The 27,683-nt window shown below is 44.0% G+C and overlaps 1 protein-coding gene across 1 annotated transcript in view; it reads left to right on the top strand.

Moving 5' to 3' along the window:
* The window catches only part of pde4dip (phosphodiesterase 4D interacting protein), a 72,965-nt gene that overhangs the window by 11,135 nt on the left and 34,147 nt on the right, over nt 1-27,683 (top strand). Inside the window, exons 4-9 of the mRNA XM_079267359.1 lie at nt 20,799-20,909; nt 22,780-22,856; nt 25,644-25,767; nt 25,937-26,100; nt 26,241-26,355; nt 26,853-26,888. Of these exons, the coding sequence (XP_079123485.1) occupies nt 20,799-20,909; nt 22,780-22,856; nt 25,644-25,767; nt 25,937-26,100; nt 26,241-26,355; nt 26,853-26,888 (627 nt within the window). The remainder of the gene's footprint in view (nt 1-20,798; nt 20,910-22,779; nt 22,857-25,643; nt 25,768-25,936; nt 26,101-26,240; nt 26,356-26,852; nt 26,889-27,683) is intronic.

The following is a 27,683-nucleotide window of genomic DNA, read 5'->3' as shown; positions in this document are numbered from 1 at the left end:
CTAAGCTGTTCCGAGTGTGTTGTTTGCAGTAGCTAGCTGCTTGTTGGCAGTACTTTCCAATGGGTTCATTGGAAGGTAATTGTTAAGGTGTTGCTTGGTTGTTGCTAGGATGATGGCACCGGTGCGTGTGTGTGTGTGTGTGTGTGTTGCTGATAAGTGGTTCTTACGGCACTTACTTGGGCGCGGTTCTTAGAGTCTGTAAGGCATATGTTTTTGTTGGTGTATATGTAGGCAACACTGCAACCTAATTTTTACAGAAAATATGTGTAAGAAGAGTTTCCCCTCTACTGCAGCTGCTCCCTGGGCTTCAACACAATCAAACAGGGCATTCTGTTGACCTTTTACAGAAACAGGAAACATTTGCTCTTAGGTGACAAGAAGCTCACAGCGAATTCATACATGGCTTAAAATGTTCTCCTGAAAAAAATAAGAATATGGCCAACACTTGTAGAACTTGTTTTTTTAAGAAGAAATATATTTCCTGCCTCATTGCTGGAAGCTAAAACCATTGGTGAAGTTGTATGCGCATAATTAAAAATGGTAATTTTAGTGAATTCTGTGATTTAAAAAATGTGACTTATTTAAAAGACGATACATATGAACATGAATATAGTCAGAGAGGAGAAAGAAATGGTGGATGGGAAGATGAGTTTGAGGTCAAATGGAGTTCTGGGAAGCCACACACTTTATAATAGGGCACCGTTGACGAGGCGTCGTATGAGTTTATAATTTTGAGGGAGTAGAGCGGGAACTGGCTCGGGGAGGAGGATAGAGAACAGAAGGGAATAAGAAACCGAATGAGTTTTGGTCCTTGTCGTTCCCAAAAGAAACGTCTTTGAGCAGGGAAGAGGCTTTACCAGAACAGAACAGGAAATGGATGCTGTGCAGCTTTGTAAGAACAATCATTTTCAGAGTCTTCTCCTTATTTCAGGAAACACTATCCATGCCCACACTGGCTCTCCGATATGAAAGTATGATACACGTTTCCTCCTCTCTGGTTGTCTCAAATCTCCCACTAAGAATAGATATTGATGCCAGGTTGTCTGTCTGCGCCCTAACCCAACTACACTGCAAAAAAACTTCAGATCAATCTGAGTCTTGTTTTTTCTTTTGGCTGAGAAATGGAACAGGTGCTTAGATTAGATGTATCTAGTTTGTATACCTGTGTTATTTTGACCATTAGCTGTATAAAATGATGACCTTTATAATCAAACACTTTCTTGTTGTTAAACTGTATCCCTGTTGTTGCACTCGCTTGCCAGCCCCGCAGGATCCCTTCTGCTACTTCTTTCCCATAATATAGTTATTTAGGGTCATCCATGTCACATATAGCAACAAGAAACAACCTGAGGACTGCTCTGATGAATGCAAGATGGTGGGAAAGATTTTGGGGTGGTGCAGACTGAACTTTTTGCAGTGCATCCGGTGGACGAACCGATGTGCGTTAATGGACGTGCTGACAGCACAGGAGTCAGTTTCCACCGCAGCAGCACTCAGACAGGATCGATACACAGCAGCTCAGCTTTCAGCTCAGCCAACCAGCAGATCTGCTCCTGCTCAGATTAGCCATCACACACACACACACACACACACACACACGCACACGCAGAGATGTTCTCAATGGCAAGTTGCATGACAATTACTTTTCTAAATCACATTTGCACTAAAAATCTTTGTTATGTGCAAAGCAGACACAACCACACACTCTGTGTCCTTCTGTCTTACATCACATGACGACACTGACAGCACATTGTTGTCACTAAACGGCAAAACCAGCGAAAACCCGCACTGCAGGCCGGAGAGATACTACAAACCTCCAAAAAGGTCTCAGAAAGACTTGTTTATAGTTTTTGTTTTCCTAAGTTCACAGAGGAGCTCAGGAGGCTTCACCTTATTTGAATACCTGAAAATCACCAAAACAACATCCAACAAATCTGCCCAAGCTGACATTCATTACAGCAGAATGATTGCATTTCACGTCGCCATCGGAGAGCAAAGGCACCACCGGTCGGCGTTTGCTCTCTGCAGCATATCCGGCTGAATACTGACGAGTCAGCCAAAACACCGTGAAATGTACACTAATACAAAATCGTAGTACTTTACATCCTCTGCACTCCAACAGCGGATGTAAGTTCAACTGTTGGAAACGTAAAACAAGTTAAGAGAGCAAGGAGGTTTTGGCATCCCACAACTACCAAAGCTGAGGGCACCCACTGTTCTTCCTTATACCGTGTGTATGCATGTGTGCTGCCAAATGTCCATGCGTGCTGCCAAATGTGCGTGCATGCCTGCTGCCAAATGTGCATGCATGCGTGCTGCCAAATGTGGATGACATCAGTAGCAACTGCAGGTGTTTCTCACACGATAAAACTCTACGATAAAAGGTAGAGATAAGGTGGGAAATCTGTGGAATTTCATTTTAATGGGACCCTTGAGGTTACAAGTACAATACAGAGAGGGTGGTAGGTAACGATCAACCGCAGAAAATCTTTGCTCTCAGGCCACTTGATCCCCATAGACCCCCATGTTAAAATGCCCAACTTTACAGCAGAAATAAACATGCTTGCAGCCTGGTACAAAAAAATGTTTAACTGTGAATAACAGTTGTATAGGAGGTGGATTTTTATACAACTCCCAATTTTGAATTAGATTAAGGCTTAAAGTTATGCATAATTAATGGTTGATCCACCTCTTTGTCCATTTGTGGATTAGGTGTGAGTTAGTCTGTCGTCACTAGAAGAGTAGTTACTTTGAGCTTCACGACCGCTCTTCAGAAACCTATGGATGACGTCACGGAGACTTCGTCCATATTTAATACAGTTTATCTGCTCCCCTAATGGGTTAATGAGGACTTTATTTATTTATTTATTTATTTAAGTTAAACATTTAAGTAAAACCCAATGTTCAAAGAGCAATTATGGTCTAAAGATTACAATAGTGGATTTGTCACCACAAATATCTTTACTCCCATATAAAAGCCACAAAGATGTCGTCATGAGCATCCTGTAGCATCTGTAAAACTCTTTTTCACACAGCAGGACTGCAGATCTCAGACCGGCTGCACAGTACCGCACTAGCGTCACCATCTGGAGAGAGGCCGAACGACCCGCTCTGGAGGTCCATCAGTAGTTTGAACTCGACTTCGTTAATTGATCCCAGGCGCGTGCAATAAATTCATGCTCCTCTCCAGCGGGTCAGAGAAGACATATTGACTTGATCACGGCGTCGGTCATGGATGATAATTGTTCAGTTAAAGTGTACAGTAATCCACTCCCTGCGGTAATACAGCCGCTCTGACTGTTAATGTCAGGCTCTGGCTGGAAACACCTGACAGGCTGTATATCTGTGTTTCATTTCTGACAAACTTGTGTCTTATTCATCACGTATGTGTGTGGGTGACAGACTTCACATGGCAGCAAATCATCTTCTGTTCCTCAACATGATTTGTGTTTCGTCTGATACGCGGACGTGTGCGTGTTTGAATCCTTTGACACATTCCAGTATGTCTTCTCTATATTGTTTACGCTATGTTCCACAGCTCTATTATGTGTTTTTCTTTCATTCAGGAGGTATTTACGTATAATGTTTCATCATTTCCCCTTCCCCAGAGCCCACAGATCATGTGGAAGCAGTTACAAACAAGAAGGCAATAGAAGAAGAAGAAGAAAGTGTTTTTATGAATTGGTCTTCTGCTTGGTGGCAGACCAGATCCTGCAATTACCCTCACAGTATCGGCGTTTAAAACCAGTCTGTAGACATCTGACCAATCACCAGTAAACACACGGTGACCTCACAAGACTGAAACCACGATTCAAGAGATGACGCCACAAAATGTAAAATATATAAAAAACATTTTAGCTAAAAAAACATAATGATTTATGGTTTTATGACATGCTGGAAAAAGTAGTCAGACTGTTGGACAAGTAATTAATAAGGACTTGGTCTGGTATAATTGTATGGAAGGTCATAAGTTAATTACCGTATAGATACAGTTTAAAAACCACATCAACGAAATATGACAAAGCTGGCCGTTTTCTTTGAACAAAATAATTATTAATTGGATATCAACTTGTTACATCTGATCGTCTCTAAATATCAATGTACATGATCAGTTGAGAGATTCTCTTATAAGTGACAAATCTGGGTACTTGACTAGACAAAGGAAATGGCTTTGTGCGTTACTTTCATATCGAACAATAGAAGGGATGCTTATTGTTACAATATTTTAATAACAGCCAATATTGCCGTTATTGCTGATATGAAACTTAAGATTCAACACTTATTTTTCAACATCTTACTTTGAGAACTGTGCTGTAAAAAACATTTAAACGGCAGTAAAATAGGCCCGTGTACTTTTATAAAGGCCAAGATACACAACCGTCGATACACCGCCCAGGAAACGGCGATGAGCGTGGACCGATTTAGCCGTTATCCTCCAAACTGGCGCCGTCATGTGTTGAGTTTCTATCAAACACACCTATTCATTAGGAGAGTAAATTGAATTTAGATTTGCACAAGGTTCCTTTTGTCTTTTTAGTCCCGCTGATTGTTGGGTGTGTTTTCCATCAGCAGGCTGGTTGTTGGAGCTTGTTACTGATGGACTGACTGATGGTCTCCATTTATTATTGTTTTATAGTCAGTCTGTGGGCTGGTAATGGCCAGATCTGGGTGTAATCAACCATCTCTTCATCTACTCTCTCTTTTTTTTCTCTCACAGAGATATTCTGCAGACTCTCTTCCCCCTTCTTCTTCTTCTTCTTCTTCTTCTTCTTTCCCTCCTTTTAAATCTTTCTTTTTCTCTTGTTGGGATAACTTATAAAAGAATGTGAAAGAGCGACATGTGCAGAGCAGACCTCGGAACAGACAGCCCTCCCCTCCTCACATACCAGAGAATACTCACCCACTTGCCAGAGAATAGGGAGGAAAAATTTGTTTGAAAAAAAAAAAAGAAATCCAAACTTGGAACTGATCTATATGCACCCATGTGTCATCATTTATTTCCAATGCCGTGTTCCTGGAATCAGCGCATTAGAATGGGGTGTTGAAATTGAGAGTTCTTCTGCTTTGGGGGCAGGTGCTTTTTGGTAAAACCCGCTGACTTATCGGTGATTGAGGAGCCTTTAAATGGAATAATTGCAAGCAGAGGGCGGAAAGGAAGACCAGGAGCAGCCAGAGAAACCACCGATTTTCATCAGCCGCTCGCTTTTCTATTTGAAAATCTTCTCTCTTGTCTCTTTCCCCTCTGTTCGTCTGCCTCTTCAACACTCTTCCATTTGTTCTCATATCGTCTGTCACGTTCACTCTAAATAGTATTTTACGTGTTTAACCACTACTCGGCAACTACTTACCGTTCGTGATCACTCTGCAGGTTTTCAAGCCTGATTGGATTTTGAACAGCCTTCCTTTCCTGTCCAACATGACTCAAGCCCAGATGGCAGCGACTGTATCTAACAAGTACTGTGTGGTTCAAAGCTTAACATATATCATTCCTGCTATTGCTGCAGTCCAATACTCACTAGAACATTAAATGTGGATTAATCCGCGGCTGAAAATCATCCCACACATATGCATTATTTCCTCCTTTGATTAAAAACGACATCGACCAGCTGATTTAGGAAAATAACAGACTATTTATGTCAAATTAAATTAAAGTAGATATTTATGTTTTTAAAATATGTACGTCTTCCATAGGAACCAATGGGATTGGAGCCACAAACTGGGTATGACATTTAGAAAATGTAAAGAGATGGAGTTACACATTGCTGTTGCCCTCTGCTGTTTGGAAGCATGTTTGTAGCGCTCCCGGTGTCTTCCTGACTCCTTATGAATTGACCTCATGGTGTTTTCCAGCAGAGTCAAAGTAACTTACAAATCCACCTCTTTTTCCTCTGGAACTGAAACCCCCGTGAGTCTGTGAAATGGCAGTAACCCTCGTTAGTGGAGTTGTTCTCTCTCTCTCCCTGTAACTGCTCGGGCCGCTCTCCGGCCTGTAAAAATATTTTCACTTGCTAGTGAAACATTAGAAATGAACCATCAAACTGCACCAAAGGGCCCGCTGCCTTCGCCCCCGCTGGGTGAGGCTGACAGGAGCTGGACGGCCTAAGTGTCCTGCAAAAATCCCACATCTCCCACACAACCTCAGTGCAACACATGTGAACCTTTACAGGCCTGATCCTCCCATTGAATTTCTCCAAACTAGCTTTACAAAAACATGTTTCCACACTGTGAAATGCAGTGTTTCTGCATCATTTTTTCCATGCTTGATCAAAACCATATGATGTTTACACTGAGTAAAATATTAAAAACCAAGCTTTTATCCGCAGGGTGTGATGGTGCAGAAGAAACAACTGTTGGGGCAATGGATAATTCCCATACGACTGCAGTTTATGCTCATTTATACAAGGCCAGACTGACTGTAATTTGCGTGTGAAGGAACATTATAGCAGAGCGCAAGCCTTGAAGAAGACAAATGCGTGCATGTTTGACTGTTTGTGTTTCCTGAGACTTGGTTTCTTTTGTCTTCCTCCACTGTCTTACTGGGAAACCATAAGGCTTCCAAAAGGTAGCTCTAAATGACATCCCTCCCTCCTCCAGATTTCCACTGATAGCAAACGCATAACAAAATAACCCACTACAAATGCTAAACTACCAGAATAGAGGTTTCACACATGCTTCGACTTATTAGAGTACAATAGACTAATGCACCACTCATTATTTGGTTGGTAGCGATACCACCAAGACCCCCTAGAAAGAGCGCCGGGCTTTGAAGCTAATTTTACGTTGTGGCCAAACGGTGGAATTACAACTTTCTCTGGTTGCAAAAATAAGTATTTGTATGGAAGTCTATGAGAAAATGACTCTAATTTCAAGTCTTTTTCAATACAGCACAGTGTTCATTGAGTAAATGATGGTCCCATCTTGAGTAAAATAGACAATAAAGCAGAGTACAGCCCTACCTTGTGATTGACAGGTCGCCACCCTACCACAGCGTCTCTACGTCACTCCTCTGACGTCCAAATATGCTCGCTTCTGTTCACCATTGCAAAAAAAGCCAGACTCGAGATTTTGAATCCAGTTTTTGAATCCAGTTCTCTTTAGTACCACGCGCAGCACAGTCCCATGCCTGTACTGAATAGTGAGACGACGCCCCTAAAGTATTGTAGATTCCGTGTCACGTTATTTTATAGCCTTTCTAGATTTCATCCTAACATGTTTTGTGTCTGTGCGCTCTTTATTTACTTGAATTACAAGTCAAGAGAGTAAATGTGGAGGTCATGGTGGTGAATAAGCGTGAACAGGACAGGAAACCAGCACTTACTGTTCACCCTTGTATTAACCATAACCACCATCTTTCCCCAAACCTTAACGGAGTGTTTTAGTTGCCCGACCCTGACCGTACTGTAGTTTCTATGCGTTGGAGTTGCATTGGCAGTGAGCCAGGGGGTTGAGCAGAATTGTCCATTATCTGCGTTCCTGTTTGGTGAAGAGTTTGGACAAAGTTAAAGCGGTCTCTGAGCCCCGGCACCAAATAACACTATAACAACGTAACAAACACATGAGGGAAAGTTTAAGAAAAGTCTGTGAAGAAAATGGGGGAGGGAATTAGGGGATTTTCAAGCTGTGGAAAGTTGACCTTTTTGGAGATAGCAGGTTTCTGCGGGGCACAGTCGATTGGCAGGTAACTAACAAAGCCAGAAGGCTGAGAGTAGCCTGGCTCGGATCACACCGGCCCAGCCTGCGCCAGCCAGTGTTGAGTAATGCTGTTAGTAAATACCAGGCCAATTATTGCTAACGAGGGCCTAATTGGAACCAGATGAACATTTATTGAATTTGTCAGAGAAAGGTAGAGTGGAGATAGCTAATGAAGAGCAGCCGCAGCGCCGGGCCAGGCTCTGGGGGGAATGCATAATTCACCTGGCAGTGCTACCATGTTTTCCCATGTTTGTGGTTTGATACTAATTTAATGCTGCAGAGACATTTGAACCGAAAGCAGTAAGTCAAAAGGAGAAGAAGTCCATTTTATTTGCCAGTCAATATAATAATTCCTCATTTGAAAACAAGTTGGAAAATTCTCAGGAACGAGCAGTCGACGTGTGCCTCACATTCAAATTCCATCCAAATAGTTTCTCAACCCTAAAATCTGAAACATTTAAAGGCTTCACACGATTCAAAGCCACCAAAGTGTTGAGCTGATGTCATGAAGTCCCCTCAGAGTAATTATGTTTGTTTGCTTCACACAGAGAGCCAATCATGTTCAGCTGTTGTTGGTTACAATATGTAACGTGGGAAATTCAAGCAGCGCCATAACCACACAGTCTGTAAAGAAGACACCATTTCTAATAAATCTTACAAGAAATTTATGAGTTAAGTTTATCTTTTCTAAGTACACCCACTCAAGCACTGTACTTTTTTTGAGGTACTTGTACTTCAGCGCTATTTTACGTTAATACACTACATTTCAGGGGGAATATATTGTACTTTTTTGCTACTTTTTTTTCACCTGACTTTCCTCTGTTACGTCGCCATCTCTTGGACAACTTGTGTATTGCAAATTCAAGTGAAGTGACAAAACTTACAGTTGCTTTGATTATAGAAACGTGCATCTCCCTGTCATGGTAGTGTGTGTGTATGTGTGTGTTAGGCTTAAGAAGGCTGTATAAACTCAGGCCAGCACACACAAACATCATGAGGTCTTTACAGTGCTGCTCTGTTTGTCAGCTGGGCTTCATTCACAAAACGTGGCTCTGCCGGCAGCATTTCCTGCTTTCTATTTGGGGAAAAAATTAAAAAAATAAATTTTTAAAAGAGGGCCTCTAACTTTGTTCTGAATGTCTGCGTTAGTTTTTTCAGCCCTGTCTGCTCTCTCTCGCTCTCTCTCTCTCTCTCTCTCTCTCTCTCTCTCTCTCTCTCTCTCTCTCTCTCTCTCCCCCCGTACGACACAAAATGAATCCAAGCGGAGCGCCAGAAATTTGGGGATAGATTGGGTTACACTACTTCCAGGACACAAACGTGGTCTATATGGGAGGGTCGGCCATGGCAGTTGGTTCGGTTTGGGGCGAACCTGATACCATAATTTAGATCTGCCGTAAACACACAGAAATGAGACACAGGCCTACTCGCCCTCTGAAACACAACCATGGGAACACTGGACATCTTGGCTGCAAAAGCTTTGCCCCGACCGTAACACCAAATCCATGCTTTCATGATTAGATATAACGTGTTCATCACTGCTTACGTACACAAACTGATGGAAAGTATTTGCGCGGCCTTGCCCACGCTGCCTGCATGTGTACGGAGCAGCCCGGGACCAGGTATTAGGTTCTGCTCAGGAGACGGTCTGGTAATGACTCCGTGTTTAGACGTTCAGATTGCGCCGACTCCCTCCGGTCTCCTTGTTGTCTCTGAGGCCTGGCGTGCACGTCGAAATGAAGATCAACCGATTGTCATAATCACCGTTTTCAACTTGTTCGGGTTGGCGGCGGAGAATGCGTGCGCTTCTCGTTCATTGCCGAGTGTGTATGCACATGTTGACGTCTCCTGATTAGCTCTGGCACCGCGGAGCGAGCGAGACGAGGGTTGGGGAAGATTAGCTCAGCGGGGATGGTTTCCTGTCTGATCTACAGGAATTCAGCCTTTCCAGTTCATCTGCCAACAGTCGGCAAACGCATGCAGCGCCCGAAAGATGTTTGATACTGCGGATGCAACTTCTCTGCCAGTTCTGTAAAGGAGAAAATATTTGCGATTCTGTGTTCAGAACTACCGCCGCTCACAGCCACTAGATGCTATCGCTAAAACGCTAACCTTATTAGCACTGCTGTTGGGGCTTGAAGAAATGTTTCCTGCTTGCATCTTGGGAGTGTCTGAGTTAGCGTGTGTACGTTCTTTTGAGTGTCCAGGGTGTCGAAAGTAAATATGAAGTGACAGTTGGTGCTCTTCAAGTCTTGGATGCGTGTGAAAGCCTCATCAGTATAAACATCTGGTGAAGGAAAGAAATCAACTACGACTCCCAAGGTCCATTTCAGTTAGAAACATCCAATCACAGGGCTAAAAAATACCTTTGCTGAGGCTCAACGTTGAACTTTATAGAAGTTTAAATGAGTTCCCTTTCTGATCCTGGGTCAGCTGTGGTGACATGTGTTGCTCCTATAAGCAATGACTTTGACCATCCACCAAGATTTCTCAGAAACAAAGTTGAATTTAACGGCCGTAACATAAACCTAGAGTACAGTAAATTATCCAGGAGACGTCAGTGTTTCTCTCTGTGGGCTCGTCGCTGTATACAACCTGGAACCGTTGACCAGGGTCACTGATGGTGAAGGCCGCCATGTTTCTGCTTCCTCACAGCTGTCAACTCAGCGGTGGCTTTAAATCTGTCATTAAAATCTATACAGTCTAAGTGGTGAGGCGTAAAATGTTGTGCTAATTAACTTTCAAACTTCAATCAGCTCCCAGAGGAAAAAGGTCAGAAAAAATGATTAGCGTATACATTTCTGTCCGTTCTGTATGAAGTGATGTGCGTGTTGAGACCCATGTTGGAGGCTATTGATCCCAACCAGAGGGGCAGAGACGACTAATAAGAAGCTGAGACGGGAAGAATGAAACTGGTCGCCTCTGACCACTTCTCTCTGGAGGTAGAGCCAAAACTTGTTTATTATATCTTGCCGGTCATTTTGATGCAAGACAAGTTTCGACACGTGGAGTTTTCAGATGTTTAACAAATTCAACAATTGCTGGCACGTCAATGAAAAAGTGCACAGATGGTGTGTCCACATGCATACTGTCTCCTTCCCTCTGAATTCCTTTCACTCTCCTTAAACCTCTAAATACCAAATTTCCCACTGACTCCTCCCTGTGTGAGAGAGAGCTTTGTTCTGCATTACTGATACATACAGATGAAATAAGAGCACACACTGTAGAGTCGGTATGTTCGCTGCGTATCTAGTTTTATGATGCTCGCATGTGTAGTTTTTCCTCTTCTTTTTATTCTTAGCAGTGTAGACGCAGCATCCCTATCGTATTTTGCCGTCACCCATCAAAAGGTTAAAAATCAGTCAAAAATACTTCACAGCCTGTAGGTATGGAGGAGGTGACCTCATTTATGAATGCAATATAATTTGGGAAGCATTACATATTTGTTGAGGATTTACTCGTGCAGTTTTGATCGTGTGAATTTGTGCCATGAGTAGAATATTTGATACAGTAGACGTGCTTACAGCAGCGTCCAGGAGTTAATAAATAAAATGTTCTGCCGGTCGCCTTCGTCATGTCAAAACAACGCAATTAAGACTCAGATATACATACAGGGGTGAGATGTCAGCATGTGTGCAGGCATAGGCCGGTTCATGTATTACACACATACAGATATATGCATATGTAGACACACAACACGCCTGGAAGTCAACCAGAAAACCCTTTATTCTATAAACTTGGACATTAACGCATGGCTGTACTGACCCCTCGGTGTTGCATTGACAAGGTATCCTCTTTGGCAGCCATCATCAGCAGCAGCTGTGTTTCAGCCCCAGGAGCTGCCGGAGTCCAGGCCCTGCTCCCCTCTCTCCTCCCTCCCGCTCTGGGAGTATCACGCTGCACCATCAACCCGAGCTCTGGGGCTACGGGCCATCGGTCACAGCCTGCGCTCACTTCCGGGGGTCAGGTGTCTCAGACAGCCCGGGTCAGGAGGAAAAGTGGTGCTGGAACATCTGATTCTGATCCAGTGAGCACAGGCCCGGAGTCAGCTCCAGCCTTTTAAAATCACCCGTCCAGTAAAATTAGACCTGTCCCGCTTGGGTTCCACCTGGCAGAGAGTGATCTAGTGTAACGCACTCTGTGTGATATAAAATACAGTCTTTGTAGAGATGGATGGGCCCCCTTGTTGATTAACCCCAGAAGGCCTTGCAGTCAAGCAGCAGGGATAAATGACCCAGGCTGCTCTGAATCAGATCCTGTATTTATGACTCCCTGCTCTCCACAAAATACATGACATCAGATGTGGTTTGAACTGAAATAGACCGTTAACTCCATACACACACACACCATGGTAGCTGTGACCTTTTGGTCAATAATAGTGAACTGTGGTTTCCACTGCAGGACCGAAAAAAATGCCAAAGCAAAGCCTCGTCATATTTTATATGATTCTCCATTTTACAGACAGCTGTGTATTAAAACTCAGCTTCTGAGAACCAGCTGATTTGTGATTGAAGTACACATGGCACTGATTCAAAGTCTGACTAAAGTCTTTTCTGATCAGATATGGTCCGATTTTTATTTATTTATTCAACCGTTATTTAATAAAAATAATAAATCACATTTCTACAATCTGTATATAGCAGTTTGTGTGACATAAAATAGAACACGAAGTCTCTAGAGCGCCTGAATTGCTGTTCATCTCAGATTTCCTTGTCAGTTTCCACAAGCTGGAGACACGACCAAGCCAAACGCTTTGCAGGCGGGATACAGAACGGGGATGGCGTTCAGTGCAACTGCTAGTCACACCCACCTCATCAGCTCAATCACTCACCTGCTCACTCTGCTGCACCTGCTCTTTAGACCCCAGTCTCACGCTCGCTCACTGCCAGATCGTTCTCCGCGTTCACGCCAGACCTTCCGGCGTTTACCCGCCGACCCTATTTAGTGTGTCTGTGGTACTGCTTCTGGGTCCTTACCACACCCGTTACAAATATAGACTCTTAAATCAACACGTTCCTTTTATTGTCACGTTTAAGTGCTCCTGGTACATGAAGCCACAACTATCGACTGAAATGACATCAGTCTCAGCTGATTTGTCAGAGCAAAATAATCCTCCAGAACATCAAAAAAGCCGATTTATGAACGCAGTGTTGCAAAACTGTTTTATTTTGCAATCTCGAACAAAAAGGTACCACATGGGCACTGGGGTCAGGAAATGTAAAACAATAACCAAGCGCTGGCCATTTTGGCCGAGACAGTTACACAGTTTGCTCGCACGATCCACTCAACAGCATGTGAGATGGACGAATGGGAGAAAAGGCATTGTGTATGGAGGAAACTGCAGAAGAAGAGTTCCAGGCGTAATTGTGTTTGACATGTGATTAGAGGTGTTTTCAGCCGTGGACCTGCTCCCTAACCTCAGTTTGCTGTAACTTCAGATTCAAAGCAGCAACGTTCTGGTTTCCACAGGGCATGGAGCAGCAAAATAAAGGATTTTTGCAGAGCGGCAAACACTGACAAGTATTCTGAGAACTTTCTGTGAGTTCTGCTCCAAAGCAGGGTTTGCTTGTTGTTTAATATCTGCTTCTTCTTCCCAAACAACCTTTTTCGTGTGGTTTTTACAGAACCGCCTGTCAGCCAGGATGATTTGCCGACATTTGCCGACATTTGCAGACATCCGTGCGTTTTAGTTCCAGTAAGAAGTCCTTCTCGATTCATGGACGCTAGTGAAGACAGTCGAGCCTCCCCAGTTGTATTTCTTGAATACGTTTTAATGCGTTTGAGGGCTGAAAATGGCCGCTCCACAGAGGCAGCAGATTTTGGGATTGTCAGGCTAGCCCACTGGCCAATCACGTACTTGTAGGCCAGCTAGCAGCTCTGCCACATCAACGAATACGCCCAAAATGTCAAACTAAAGATCTGATTGGTTGAACGCTATGACAATCAACAATATCGTCCCCATTCACTTAAACTGTAAAGGGATGCACTTGTGAGTCTGCAGGCCTCGGGCCTCCCTAGAGACACAGAGGTGAGATCTGATTGGATAAAAGCTCTACTTAAAACAAGCTGCACTGGAAGCAGAGCAACTGAGGAAGACAGTAGCTGTGCAATGAGACAATAAGATAATGGGAAAAATATTTTTATAAATTATAATACATGTCGTGTATTTAAGAAAAAATATTAAATTATAAATAGACGAGGCAGATGAAGGCTGCGTTCAGATATCCTCCACCACCTTTAATGTCTTCTGTGTCCAGCAGTTGTGACACACGGAGGTCTGTCAGTCTCCTGAGACTGCTCTTTTTACTTTTCTGACTTCCCATTAGAATTGAAAGCTGCTTATTAGCTCTGATTTATTCTGTTGCCCTGTGGTTTGAACTAACTGAGCATCTGGGGAGGGATGACTTGCACATTGTTTAGTTTTGCGGCTATGAGGTTCAAGTATGTGAGCTGCAGATGGGAGTTTTGAATGAGGTTCCTATAAGTCATGAAAGCACGTTTTCATATTGTTTTAATACATTTCTTTTTTTTGTTTTCCTTCTCCTTTCTGCTCAGATAAGATCGAATCAAGATTCCGTCATAAACACAAAGAAAAGTTGATTTGTCCGATTTTTATTGGCTAAAAATTGTATTGGGGGGGGGGGGGGCAATTGTGGTCCGTATTCATTGACTCATTACTGCAGTGGTTGTTGCGGACACTCCTGAAGGAGATCTGCTCTCTACTGTGTGCGCCTTTCTGATTGAATTATATTTCAACTTACTTCATATTCTGCATTGCACAGTAAGGCCTGTTCATTACATCACTATATACTTCGGTCGGGCCCTCTCGACCCTCAGCAGAGACAGCTCGTCTTTACATTTCCTGCTTGATACATTTTCCTCATGAATAAATCTCAAACTCTGAGCTTGTGCTTTCTCTGAACGTCGGCCCAACTGTTCCAGCCGTCATTGTGAGCCCCGAGGTGTGAGGAGAGCTGAATATTCACTGGAAAAATAAAATGGAAATAAATAGTTTGTTAAAAGTTGCTCGATGTATTTTGTTAACTGTGTGAGAACAGTAGCATGTAGCCTCCTCTGCCTCATTGATCCAGTTTAAGCGTGAGGTGTAACGTGATCTGTTGCAGGGACTTTGGCATCGACATGTGATTTTATTATGAACATTTCTAATTAATCTACAGTTGTGTGTGTGTGTGTGTGTGTGGTCATTGTGGCTCACAGTCTCTGCGCCATAACTATCACCAATAACAGCAGTGTGTCCTCCACTGCAGTAACCAGCTGTCTGATGTAATGCTGTTTCAAATCATCATACTCATCTCATTGTTTTAAATATGGAAGAAACTGCGCTGTGCTGTTGTATTTGCCCTTTTGTTAATGGTGAAAACACAAGTTTTTCACCCGTCTCAATAGTTTCCATTCAAATGTAACTGTTGGTTGGCTCACTCTCGCTTGTACGATGAGGCCCAAAAAAAGACTATTGCAGGTTTAAGGTGTTGAGACTGAACCCAAAGTGAACTTCTGCGTTACTTTGTGTGAAGATTTCACCTTTGAGTATAACATCTGTGTTTATTCACCCCAAAAAGCTTCTCAGTTAGCATCTTCCCTCTGCTCGCTTTACCCAGAGTGAGCCCGTGTCTTGTGCAGTGGCTTTTTAAGAAGTTACTTTCAGTAACCAAGTCTAAAATGTACATTACCTAGTCCGAAAACACCTTTAAACCTTCGTCTGTCACGGGAGTTCACAGTTGGGACCCAATAGCAAGACCACAGGAGACAGAAGTTGGTATAAACAGGTTTTATTTTGCCTGAATAAGGACCGGACAGGAAGGCGTGATGTCCCGTGGCTCGACACCGGAGGGCTGGCAGCTTGACGGCGTGTGTAGTCCGTTTAACACAAGGCGGGCAGAAGACGCTCCGGGGTTGAAGCGGGTGAAAGACGGTACGACCTGACAACCCCAGACTGCAGGACCAGAGTTTATATCGTGTCAGGGGAATCGTTAGTGGGGCCTGAGTCTGGTGTGTCAGGCTGCAGGAGGTGATTAGCTGAAGCTGCAGCTGTGTGGCCATGGGAGGTGTCTGGTCAGACAGGGATCCTGACATCGTCAGGTACCGGATGTTTTTAAACTGAAAGATTGTTGTTGAGGTGAGAATAGTGACCAACAGTGAGCAGGATTTTCCTTCTTAGACAAAGTAGCCGGTTACTGTCAGCAAACACAAGAGTTGGCTTTGGTGGACAGACACAATGACACCAGCACACAACTTCCCATCAACCACAAATTGTCATTTTTACATTTCTTTTCATGCACGGATTAAACAAACAAGACAGAGTGCGTTTGGACAGAGCAAAGCTATAGCTGTCTTTATGCTAAGCTAGGCTAAAGACATCCTGACTCCAGCGTTGTGCTAAACACACAGACATGAGATTGGTGTCGATCTTCACATCTCACTCTCGTTAAAAGAAGCAACTGAAGGTAATGCGCAGGTAAAAATGCTGAACCCTTGTATAAATTGAAAATACGTCACTTGATGTGATTATAATACACTGTGCTGCAGCGTCCACCCAGAGTGCAGGATGTATCTGGATTCACTGCAGTCTGTCTCCCTTCTGGCTGTTCACCATTTTTTTTTAATTAGCTCCCGGGGATAGTTTTAGTGGCTCTCTTGATGAGTTAATTAGGTTTACAAATTCAAATTTTGAGCCACCATGTCTAGCGTGGACCGTGGCAGCACAATAAACACAATCAGACATTCCCCCTGCAGAATTGCATTAGGGGGGTTTGGCACTGCCAGAGAGCAGGGCTGGAAAATGTCGAGCTAGCTGGCATCAAGGAGCTCCTGTTACCGGTAAAGGGGGAAAACTCCCAGCGCTCTGCCAATCCGAAGCACACACACACACACACACACACACACACGCTCCCAATTACACTCGTATTCCTGTAGAGATGGTTTTTAAACCTCTCTCGACACAAAGATGAAGCCGAGGGTAGGGGTTACTAAACTGCCATGGCAACAAAACAGCCTTCAAATGGTGCATGCAAAGGCAGAGGAATGGCGAAAGCGACAGTGGAAAAATATCTGCCGTGGATCCTCCCTTGTTGTCCCCCTCGATTGAAGGTCTTTAAGCTTTTCTGGATCTAATAACAAGGGTCCGGGTTTGTTCCAGAATAATAAAAAGACTCAGTGGGGTAGAAGTTTGACCATCGCGAGCCTGGAAAAATGTTCTAATGCTTCTCCCCCCCGTCTCTCGTATTGGATTATGCTCTGATGCTGGAAACGTTTTGCAGAATTAGGATGATTTCATTTCGCGGGCACGTTGTGTTGTAATAAATTCAGTCTTTCCTCGCAGTGCTTGACCTCTGGATGAGCCGCTGCGGTCCACAGTTTTCAGTGTAAGTGATGCACTCGTGTCTTACTCACTCGGTCAATCACGCGTGTGTGTGTGTGTGTGTGTGTCCACTTCAATCATGTATCACCTCTTACAACATGTATCCCAAATGAGATGACAACCCAGAGATCTTCTGGACGGATTATTGTGGTTTTGTGTTTTCCAATTCTGTCAAATTGAGATTGTTAAAAAGTGTTGTCATCGGCAATACATTTGTGGGTCAGTCTCTCCTCGTGATTATTGGTTGTTGACAAATCGCTGTGGCTCATGTGTTCAGAAGTCAGCCAGTGTTGCTGCTTCACGGGGCCTCCGAGGACTCTTGTGTGTGGAGGTTAGACGTGGACCTCTGGATGTGGCCAAAAGTATGAGGACGTCCGAGCGTTGCAGCGCACAGTTGGCGGTTCCAGTTTGTCCGGTTCATCAACAAAGCTGCTGGATGGTGTTGAGCTCTCAGAATTCTCCACATTTAAATTCGCATGAGGTTGCAGACAAAGGAGGAACTCGTTTCAACATTTTCAAGTCTTGTCTGCGTTTGATGCAGGGTCATCAGGGTGCTCTGAGGGTGCACCCAGGGACAACTATATGCAGAAAGTAAAAATGAATCCTGTTCTGTGAGTAAAAAAAACAATCCAACGACAACAGTCTGGGTTTAATCAGTTAGTTGACTAGTTGTGAACAATTATCATGATTGAGGTTCATCAAACTGAAATGTTTTCTATCGTCGTAAATTGGGTTTCTGTGATTTTCTGGAAGACATTTCTCACTATTTCCGTACATTTTATCGATAAATGAATGGAGTAAAAATAATTTGAAAGATTTATGTTTAAAATAACAATTAATTGAAAAGAAGAAAACATCCCTTTCGTCAACACAAATGAATGCTTTTGTTTAAAGTTTCTAGCCGTTGCTTTTCTGACCGCTTCTCTTCTCGTTACACACTTATAATATGTATACATAGAATATGTCCTAAACTGTTGAAGAGTAAATCGTCAACACTAGAGCCACTTTTTAAAGTTAGCAAATTACATTATATATCACTTTATTGTACCATCAATTGATCTTGCTTTTTTTTCTATTAATGCAACAGCAGTCCTTTGGGTCAAAAAAAACTGGCTTTAAATGCACTTTCTGAATATGTGAAGGGCGGTGTGCTGAAGCTGAAACAGGATGTTGAATTAAAAAATAATAATAAATTCACTCGGTGCTGATGGCACACCCAAATCCAGAGGTAATCCCTCACTTTCTAGTGTGAAGGCTTCAGTGTTGCAGTTGTTATTAGACAGAAATCCACACGTTCACACTGTTATTCCCAAACAAGCCATACATTGATTTGTTCAGTATTTTAAAAGGCTTCAATTGCTTGAATCCATAAAATGATGGGGATGAATTCAATTGAAAAGAAAACGAAGGCCATCGTTGCCTTATTGACGGATGTGGGCCCTACGAGAAACGGATGTGTGGTAACTTCATGCAGAACTGCAGTCATCATTTTGTGGACTTAGATCAGTGTTGCACAAAAGGAGGGTTTAAAAGAAGCACTGGGAAATTATTGTTGAACCTAACAGACGGGGAGAAACGTCCACGAAGCGCACAAGAACCAGAGTTACGTGTGTTTGCGCAGAATCTTCTTTTGTGTCTTCTGTCAAACTATTTCACAATCAAACTGTGTGTGTATACTTTCTCCTCTGAATGTAGCTCTGGTGTGCACGCATGTGCAGAAAGTGAATACAACATGTGTTACCGCATGTGTGTGTGTGTGTAGCTGTAATCTGCCCTCAGTCAGTCTCGTACTGTGTGCCAGCTCTTTGGACGTCCTGCATGTGTGTGTGATCAGCAATGTCTCACCACTTCAGCATTCCTCATTCCTCAGTGACAGCCGCAGGGCGGCGGCTTCTGTAGCCTGTGGTTCAGCAGAGATGCTGGGACTCTCTGAGCTCAGGTAGAGCGTAAGCGCCTCCCTCTGGTCAGACACGAGGTGTTCACAACCGAGGATCACACCTGGGAGTTTAGAGCTGGCTTTTTTTTAACATTAAAGTGGCTTTTTTTTTTTATCTGCGTGGATGAGGTCGAAAATTCTTATTTTGTCAGGGAGATTTTAGAGTGAGGGAACTGACCTGGAGGGTTCAGTGCCTCTTCTTCGGTTTCATTGAGCTCATTTGCTATGAAGTTTAGTGTTGGTGTTTTGCAGGCAAGACAAGAAGTCTAGACGTTTAGGTAAAAACGTGCCAACATTTTGTTTGAAAGGTTTTTTTTAGACATCTTGGATACATAAAAGCATTGTGTCACCATCATTTTAAAGACTGTGCCAGTAGAATTATCCTCATAATGAAATACAGTCATTCAAAAGCAGTGGAAACATACAATGGTTGTAGCATAACTGAGTCATGGCACAAAAGGAAGACATCGCCATCCCATAATTCCTTTCTCCAGCTTCCATCTTTCCTCGATCATATGACATTTTCCATCAAGGTGAAAGGATGGTGGTGAAAGGGAATAAGGGCATTTTTTGGATTCTTCCACCCCGGCAGTCTCCTTGTTCTCCCACTAACCTTATATTACTGCTGTCAGCCACACTCAGCCCTCTGAGGCGTCTCTTTAGGGAAGCTGTTCACCAGTTGTGCTCTATAGGCCTCGATCGCATCATATACAGCTCACCTTTCTGTTTTGTCTGTTGATGTGAGCTTTTACTGGCTGTGATATTTACATCCATTGCTATTTTGTGGGAGGAGATCTTTAACAAAACTCCACTGGTACTTCTCATTTTCTAACAGCTTGCAACACCATGTTTAGTCATATCATCAACAGCAGTACAACTTTCTAGCAAGCTCTCCTGTCACCGGTGGAGGACGTACTACTGATGTCAGGTCAAAGCCACAAAACGACGGTGTAAAAACACGCAAAAGTGCCGGTCAAAGATTTTGTGTCAGTGCCTTTTCAAAACCACCACAAAAAGTGTTTTGATCTGTCACCTCTAGGTTTGGTCAAATGTAGGCAACTAAAAACGTCTTGGTTCAGATCAGGGATGAGCGATGGTTAAAAGAAACCAACGGTGTCTTTTGGTAGGAGACGGGTAGGAAACAGCTGTGTGCAGTTCCCTGGCGGGATAACGCCAACACTTCATCTTCCTTTACTTTTGGGAGAGGTTTTCAAGTGTATGAACAAATGCACAACGCTGTCATTTTTGTGATGAGGACAGCCTCTTTTGATCTCATGTCAACCATTAAACAAAGGTCCACAAGGAGGACGAAAAACACACTCTGATCAAGTCTCCCACGCATTTACAAGTCTGAATGTTCTTAGACTTCGACAGCAGCTCATCACTTTTATACACACACACACACACACACACACACACCCCTGCTTCAGATTCTTGGCATGAATTCCTCATAGTTAAAAAAAGAAACATCCCCTCTCCCCCTTCCCACCTCCCATAATCCCCTCCTGCCTGTCTGTGTGCCATCCCCGAACCTTCCTGTAACAGATCCAAACTGAGAGGAGCTCAGTTTGTGTTCCTGCCTGTTGATGTGTGACAGCAGGCGAGAGCAGATCATCTGAGTTCCCCGTATCATCCGGATAGTTAGTTTCTTCAGCCAGACGCTGCTGTTTCTCTTCAGCCCTGTCTTTTCACATATTACGCGGTACTGAATGGGGGGCTGCGATGACCCCTACGGCGGAGCCACCTGTCGCCATGTCTAACTCTGGTTTCCCCGGTTGCCGCACTATCTCGCAGCACCTGAACGACCTGAAGAAGGAGAACTTCAGCCTGAAGCTCCGGATCTACTTCCTGGAGGAGAAGATCCAGCAGAAGTTTGAGGAGAGCAGCGATGGCGTGCACAAGAGGGTGAGTGAGAACACCAATGATGCATGCAGGGAATTATCAACTGTGTCTGCATGCTGTGGATGCTTTCCCTGCAGGTATCTGCTCTGCGGTGCAGTCAGCCTGGTTGTTTTCAGAGCTGCAGGTTTGTGTTTGACAGTTATTAGCACTGACAGCGGCTCTCCGGCTGCTCTGCAACAGCTCATACGTACTGTCAGTCACACATTTCACGTACTGTCTTTCACACAAAATCAAATTGCTGCATCAAAAGTATTGACATGTACCGCAAATGCGTGACAACGTATGTTTGTTTAATGGAAGCTTAGTGCCGCTAGAGAACAGGTTGGGGGTGAGCCACAGTCAATACATTGCATTTGACCTGTTCTCCTTCGTGGACTGTGAGCGTCAACTTATTAGAACATGTCTTCTCACTTGACTGCTGACTCGGTCAAGGTCCGACTCCACTTTTTATGGGCTTCATCGAGGAAAATTCCAGATATGTGAAAGCTCCTCTGTATATGTACAAATGTCATTGGTTGCCAGTATGATCTCATTCTGGGCGGCCCTTGACCCCAGAGGAGCCCGTTTGCCGCAAACGGGGCTCAACTGTGTTTTCTTGCAGAAGGACAGCTCCGTGATGCCTGAATGAAAAGCTGTTGCAACCTTCTCATTTTAAAAAGGAAAACAAGTGAAAATGGGTAGAAACATGTAACCGTGAGTGGTGTTTGGACAGATGAAGGGCAGTGTATCTAAATGTCTGCTGATAGAGCTTGTTTTTACTCCCCCCGCAGTGACTGTCTGACCTGTTTTCTGTCGGACTATAGACCCATATGACCTGCATTATTAGAGCCTGACAACCCTGAGGCCCGCTGTTTGCATGCATGCACACTGTGCATGCACTGCGCTAGTTTAATTCCTCGTGCATCTCTACGGCAGAAGCAGCAACACTTGCGTTGTGAGTCAGTGTGTCGGTCATCGGACTTGCTGCACACGGACATGAAGTTCACTACACTGACATGTAGAACTCCAGATTGATGTTCAGGAAAAGCAAATCGCCAGTGCGGGCAGATACCTGCACGTGAGCAAACTACCAGTTCAGTCCAGTTTGTTGCTGCGTTCAGAGCCAAGAGTTAAAAGCGGAGGCGTTGCTGGGTGCAGGACGGTGGGGGGGGGGGGGGGGGGGGTAGTGGATGTTACATGGGGTTAGGGGCTCCAGTGGAGACAGATACAGCAGGTGCTCATATCCCTGCTGCTATTTATAGTCGTACAGAGCTCCCTGAAACACAAGTCAACACGTGCAACTTGGGAAGCCCATTCAGTGTGTCTCTCTCTGCAGCACTGAGCAGAACTCCATGTGAAGAAAAACAATTATGAATGAGAACACTGGAGATATGGTGGCTATGTTTTTGCATGACAGGGAAACAATGGTTTGCTGTATTGGAACATTGTTCTCCTCTGACAATGTAGCATCAGTGTTGTAGCCGATAAAAGCTATGAACTGTTGACTGGAGCTATGTTAAGGTGCACTGACGTACACTTTAACATAGCAGCCAATCACAAAGAAGTATTCTCTGTGGCCTTGGAATCAATATGATATCAATACTGTGATTTTAAGCCAGCCATAACCTTGAATTATTGAGACATCTAGCCACTCTCCAGCATCATAAAGACTACATTTGTGGTAAAAGATTTTCTATATCAAACTACAGCTGACTACTGAACATTGCCACTGATCACTGACGTTGTTTTCACTGCATACTGGCTCTGTAATCCTGGTACAACAGAATCCCAGATCTGAACAAGAATGTGCTGTAAATACATGCGAAGTTGACTGAATACCCCACTGAGACACTGACCGGTTCTTATTGTTTTGTTGAATGAATCTCTTTCTCAGAACATCGAGTTGAAGGTTGAAGTGGAGAGTCTGAAAAAGGAGCTCGAGGAGAAACAACAGCTTCTGGACACGGCTCTGTGAGTATTTGTCTTCTTGACTCCCAGCTACCATGATGGTGCCTCGAACCTCCAAATGCATCCAACAAATCGCTCGCCCGTGGTACATTGCATGTCTAGGACAGTCCGCCTTCAGGGAAACCTGACGGAGAAGTACAGAAACACTCTTTTCATCGCGAGTTTTATTTTATTTCCCGTGAGTCAGATCCCGGGGCCCTCGGGACCCGGTGGCCTCTCATCACACGCCAGCCCACTGGCCCAGTAGACCCACCTAGCTATCACAACACACGCGCTAAGCACTGAGGAATGCCATGTATGGGCTCAGCACCGAAACGCTTTTGAAGGGGATGAAGCGGCTCTGTGTTCTGGCTCGTAGGGCGAAGAGGGGATGAGGGTTTGTTTTGAAGGGGGGGGGGGGTGTAGAGAGAGAGAGAAGGGCAGAGGTGTCTTGCGGTTGTCGCGTTGCTGAGTCGGGAGAACTATTTGAGCTCCAGCACCTGTCTGTGAGGCAGCTGTCTGTCTCTCAGCGGATCAGTTCATTTTAACATCTTTACCAAAACAAAACGGAAACATATCTTCGGGGACATGTCATGCTCATTTTAAGTTTGTCACCTTTATTTTGGGTTTCTACTAGAACATGTTTACATGCTTTAATGTTGAAAATAAAACAACATTGGCGCCTGTCTCTTTAAGTCCCCTCCAGAAGAAGCCCAGTCTGCTCTGATCAGCTGGCCAGAAACATGGCGCCCCTTTGCAAAGCTAGATCTCAAGCCGTGGAGATACTCAGATGGGGGGGCGGTATAATCGAACGAACCTGTGACATAAGACAGGGCGCGAAATCTGATTGGTTCGTAGGATCACATGTTTTCTGATCTAGGCAGCCCCAAAAAACTGACTGTCTTTTAACTTCTTTTTTTACTGTTTCTTCAGTGCCATATTTCAACGCGTTTAGCACAAGAATGAATTCCCATTCTTTATTGTGTTGGTGTGGAGACAGAAATCTCACATAGACATATTTCAGAACCCGGAGACGATGAAACCATTTTTATGCACAGACACCACCAGAGGGAAGTGACAGGAAATGTTTTTTGTTGACGTGGTGGACTGATGAATGAATGCTTCTTGTATTGACAGACAATATGAATACACTTCCAAGGGGTTCACTGGGCTGTCTCTGCTTGCAACACATCCTTTTTTACTGATACATTGAGGTATTATTCTAGAGATTCTGTGTCGGTTCGTGCACTCTTTGATCTGACAAAAATACACGATGCTATATGAGCGCGCACAGATGAAATGATGTATGTAAGGCATCGAGGAAAAGGAGAGCTGCTGACTCCACAGATTGTAGAAAGCCTTGGACGTGGTGTTTTTCTGAAGGTACATTCTGAAAGTTAGTTTTGTTGTTTCGTCCTCCTGCTTAACCGACGCTACACTCGTGTAAGGATGGCAAATCCTGTCCATTACCGTTGTTTGGTGATTGGAAAAACACCATTGGCTCAGTTGCAGTCTTCATCACGCAGTGTGGGCAGTAGTAACGTCAGTCAATGTAGCGCTTTGTCAAAATAATGAAAAGTAGCAGGAATTCCAGCCTTTGAGGAGAGCGAGCGTCTGAGTGGAGTCTGGGGTCAGTGCCGAGGCTCTCTGTGCCCTGCTGGTTCATAAATAAACTCTCTGGCCACAGTTTATCATCAGAGCTATTAACAGAGCCTGACTGATAGATGTGGGGAGGAAAAGCCTGAGTGTGACCTTCTTGGTGTTGAAGTTGCCGAGTGGTGGAGCAGTGACAGACCGGCCCACCGAGGGGTCCGGAGACATTTGCCTCATGGGGTCCATGTTTCCTCTCCCCTGGACACACGGTGCACTCTGTTTAAGTGTTTTGTGATTAACCTGAGCCGAGCGAGGAGGGTTCTGCTCCCGCTCCATCCCTCTGTCTGTTAGCAGAGTGTCACAAAAAACATGCAAACAGATTCCAATTACGTTTTGTGGAATTTTTGGACACAGCCACCTTTTTATAAAGCCAGGGTTTCCGCACCTGTAATGCAAACCACGTTCGCTAACATCATACAAAATGAATACACCATATACATTAATTGCAGTGCAGAGGGGCTTTTTTTGCACAATGCAACTTCCACATATTTATTAAAAAGTTTGGTTATTGTTTGGTCTGTCATCCATGAATCGAATTTGAAATGATATGTACAGAATGTGGACCTGTAAACAATTTTTCCGTATCGTGGTTTTCATGCCATTTCAATCACGCTTAAATATTAAAGCCATTTCAAACAGTCAGTTCAGATGTTTCAGAGTGTTTTACATATGATCTTGAATTGGTTGCCAGAATCTTGTGGGTGTGGCCGATTTGAAAAAAAAGTGGAGTTGCAACCACTTTTCCTCATTGAGCGATCCTGGCAGATATAATAATATAGCATTTTAGATCCACCAACGTTAAAAAAATGGTTGTAACTCAGTGCCCAGTCTGCACAGTTCATCCTTCAACTAAGCCTGAATTACCTTTCAACAGGATTTAGGCATTCCACAGAAATCACGGCCTAAGTACATTTGCATAATTGTCTATGACGATGTGTGTTTTGATGAAAATGAAGGCTTTGAGTCTTTGGGACTCCCGTTAATGACACACTGATCTAATTGACCAGCTCTGAATTAATCATGAGTGTGTTTGTTGTCTACGGGGGAAAAGAAGCCAATGAAATAAACCCGTCTGCCTCTGAAAGCAGCTGTTTTTATTGCTACATGTATTATTCAGCTTCCCTCGTAGAATAATTGTTGTCCGAAACACCCCAATAGGTCGACGGCAGAGAGCCTGTCCAATCAGAATGAAGCAGAGCTGCAGTGTCGCCTGTCAGAGCGTCAGGAGGAGATCATCCACATGCAGGAGATCCTCGAAACCAAAGTTCAGCTGCTACAAGAGGTACAGACACACAAACACAAAGTCACTCCCAGGAGCCATGCAGCAACTGAGAACAAGACTCAAATAATAATAATAAACAGGAATGATCCCTTTAAACAAGATGACATGCAAGATCACTGACAGACGAACTGATTTGAACTTTTTTTACTCCCGTCTGTGTTGCGTTCAGGAGGCCTCGCTGGCACGAGGCGAGGCCGAGCAGATGGCCTCGCTGGCGGACTCTGAGGGTCGGCGTTGCCTGGCCCTGGAGAGAGAGATGGTGGAGAGGATGGAGGAGGAGAGCGGAGGCTCAGGTGGACTGCTCACCCGGCAGGCCATGGCCGACAAAGACAGGTGACTTTGACCTCCTGTTGAGAACATTCATGTTAGTCCCAGCTTTTATTTACTCCGGTACTGTTTTCTCACTTTACAGACAAACATGTTATGCTGAGTCTCTCTCTCGCTCTCGCTCTCTTTTTCTCGCTCTCTCTCAGGGTGATCGAGGAGCTGACGCAGCAGAAACGTTCGCTGGGTCTCCGGGTCGAGGAGCTCGAGGTCAAAGTTCACAATCTCTCCTCTCCTCTCAAGAGGCAAGAACGAGAAGCTGAGGTATTTTTGCCCCGTCTGCACCCTGCGAAAAAACCCATGCATATGCTGAGTGGCCTCAAACACGCACGGGTTCACACATCTAATGCATTCTACTGACAACTGGGCCCGTGTTTCATAACGTGTACTGAAAATCTCCCGGTTAAGACCTTAAATCCAGGCTCTGAACGTGACCCAGTCAGGTGAGCCAGTTGCAGGCGAAATTCTTCATCAGGCTGCGTTCATCCCTCCTCTTCCTGCTGCTATCTGTGTTTTGGCTCAAACCACAGACAGGCTGCCTGATTGAGATATCATAACTGTTTTTATATCGACATGTGGATGTTTGGCCAAACCACCCTGAAGGTGAAAACACCTGCACATATTGTGGCTGACAAGATCAGGCCCTGTATGGTTATGTTTTCATTAAACACCTTACTTGTTGTCAGAGCCGTTCTGTAAGAAAAGCATATTTTAGATGATGCTTTCTCTGTAACATAAGTTTACTTCTCCTTCCCCCACAGAGTCCCGGTGAGAGCAGAGCCCACACACACATGCAGGTAGGAAAAGCAGTAAACACCCACCTTGTCACTGTGTGTCCTGGTAGTTGACTCCTCTCTCGTAGTAACACATGTACTGAGTATTTTAGCTTGTGTTGCTGCTGGTGAATGTCACCTTATGAAGCATTAAGTTTGCCTTTATGACTCACAGACTTGAGAGAAGAGCTGTAGCTCCACCTGGTGGTGTCTGATCTGCATTGCATGTATTACTGAGGCCCGCTCAGTGCTGTTTTGTTCTCGAGTGATGTACACTTTGGTACACTTTCTACCTTTCCTCCACATTTCTTGTGGAAATATTGTGTTTTACTCCATTAATCGAACAGCTTTTTATCAGATAAAGTTCTAAAAATGAGTCGTAGTTTGGACTCCACAGCAGGAAATGAAGTGACAATAATGTAACACTCTGAAATGAACCAGATTACTTTAATCTTTCAGCCTTGAGAACAGTTTCCTGTGAATATTTTTGTTGTTTTTCCTTGAGAAAAAGTGAAATACATTTCATTTGAAACAAAATCTTTTCTCCTTTTAGTGGGCTCTTTTCACTCTCAATTCCTCTATTTCTTTCTTAACTTCCTTATACTTCTGTTGGCCCTGCGTTACTTATTTCACTTCCTCTGCCCTTTGTCCGTTCCCTTATTTCCTTCCTCAACTAACCTTAAAGCAGGGCAATCCTTGAAACTGTTGATAGAAGATTTTCAAATATTCTTTACATTTAATTTGACTTGAAAATAAACTGTTGTCTCTCTAGTATGCGTTTAGAATATCACCTAGCCCCAGATGTGCTGTTTGGAAAGT

Source organism: Melanostigma gelatinosum, assembly GCF_949748355.1.
Source record: "Melanostigma gelatinosum genome assembly, chromosome: 4".
Taxonomy (NCBI): domain Eukaryota; kingdom Metazoa; phylum Chordata; class Actinopteri; order Perciformes; family Zoarcidae; genus Melanostigma; species Melanostigma gelatinosum.
Note: the sequence above shows the minus strand (reverse complement) of the source record. Positions and strands in the feature narration are given on the sequence as shown.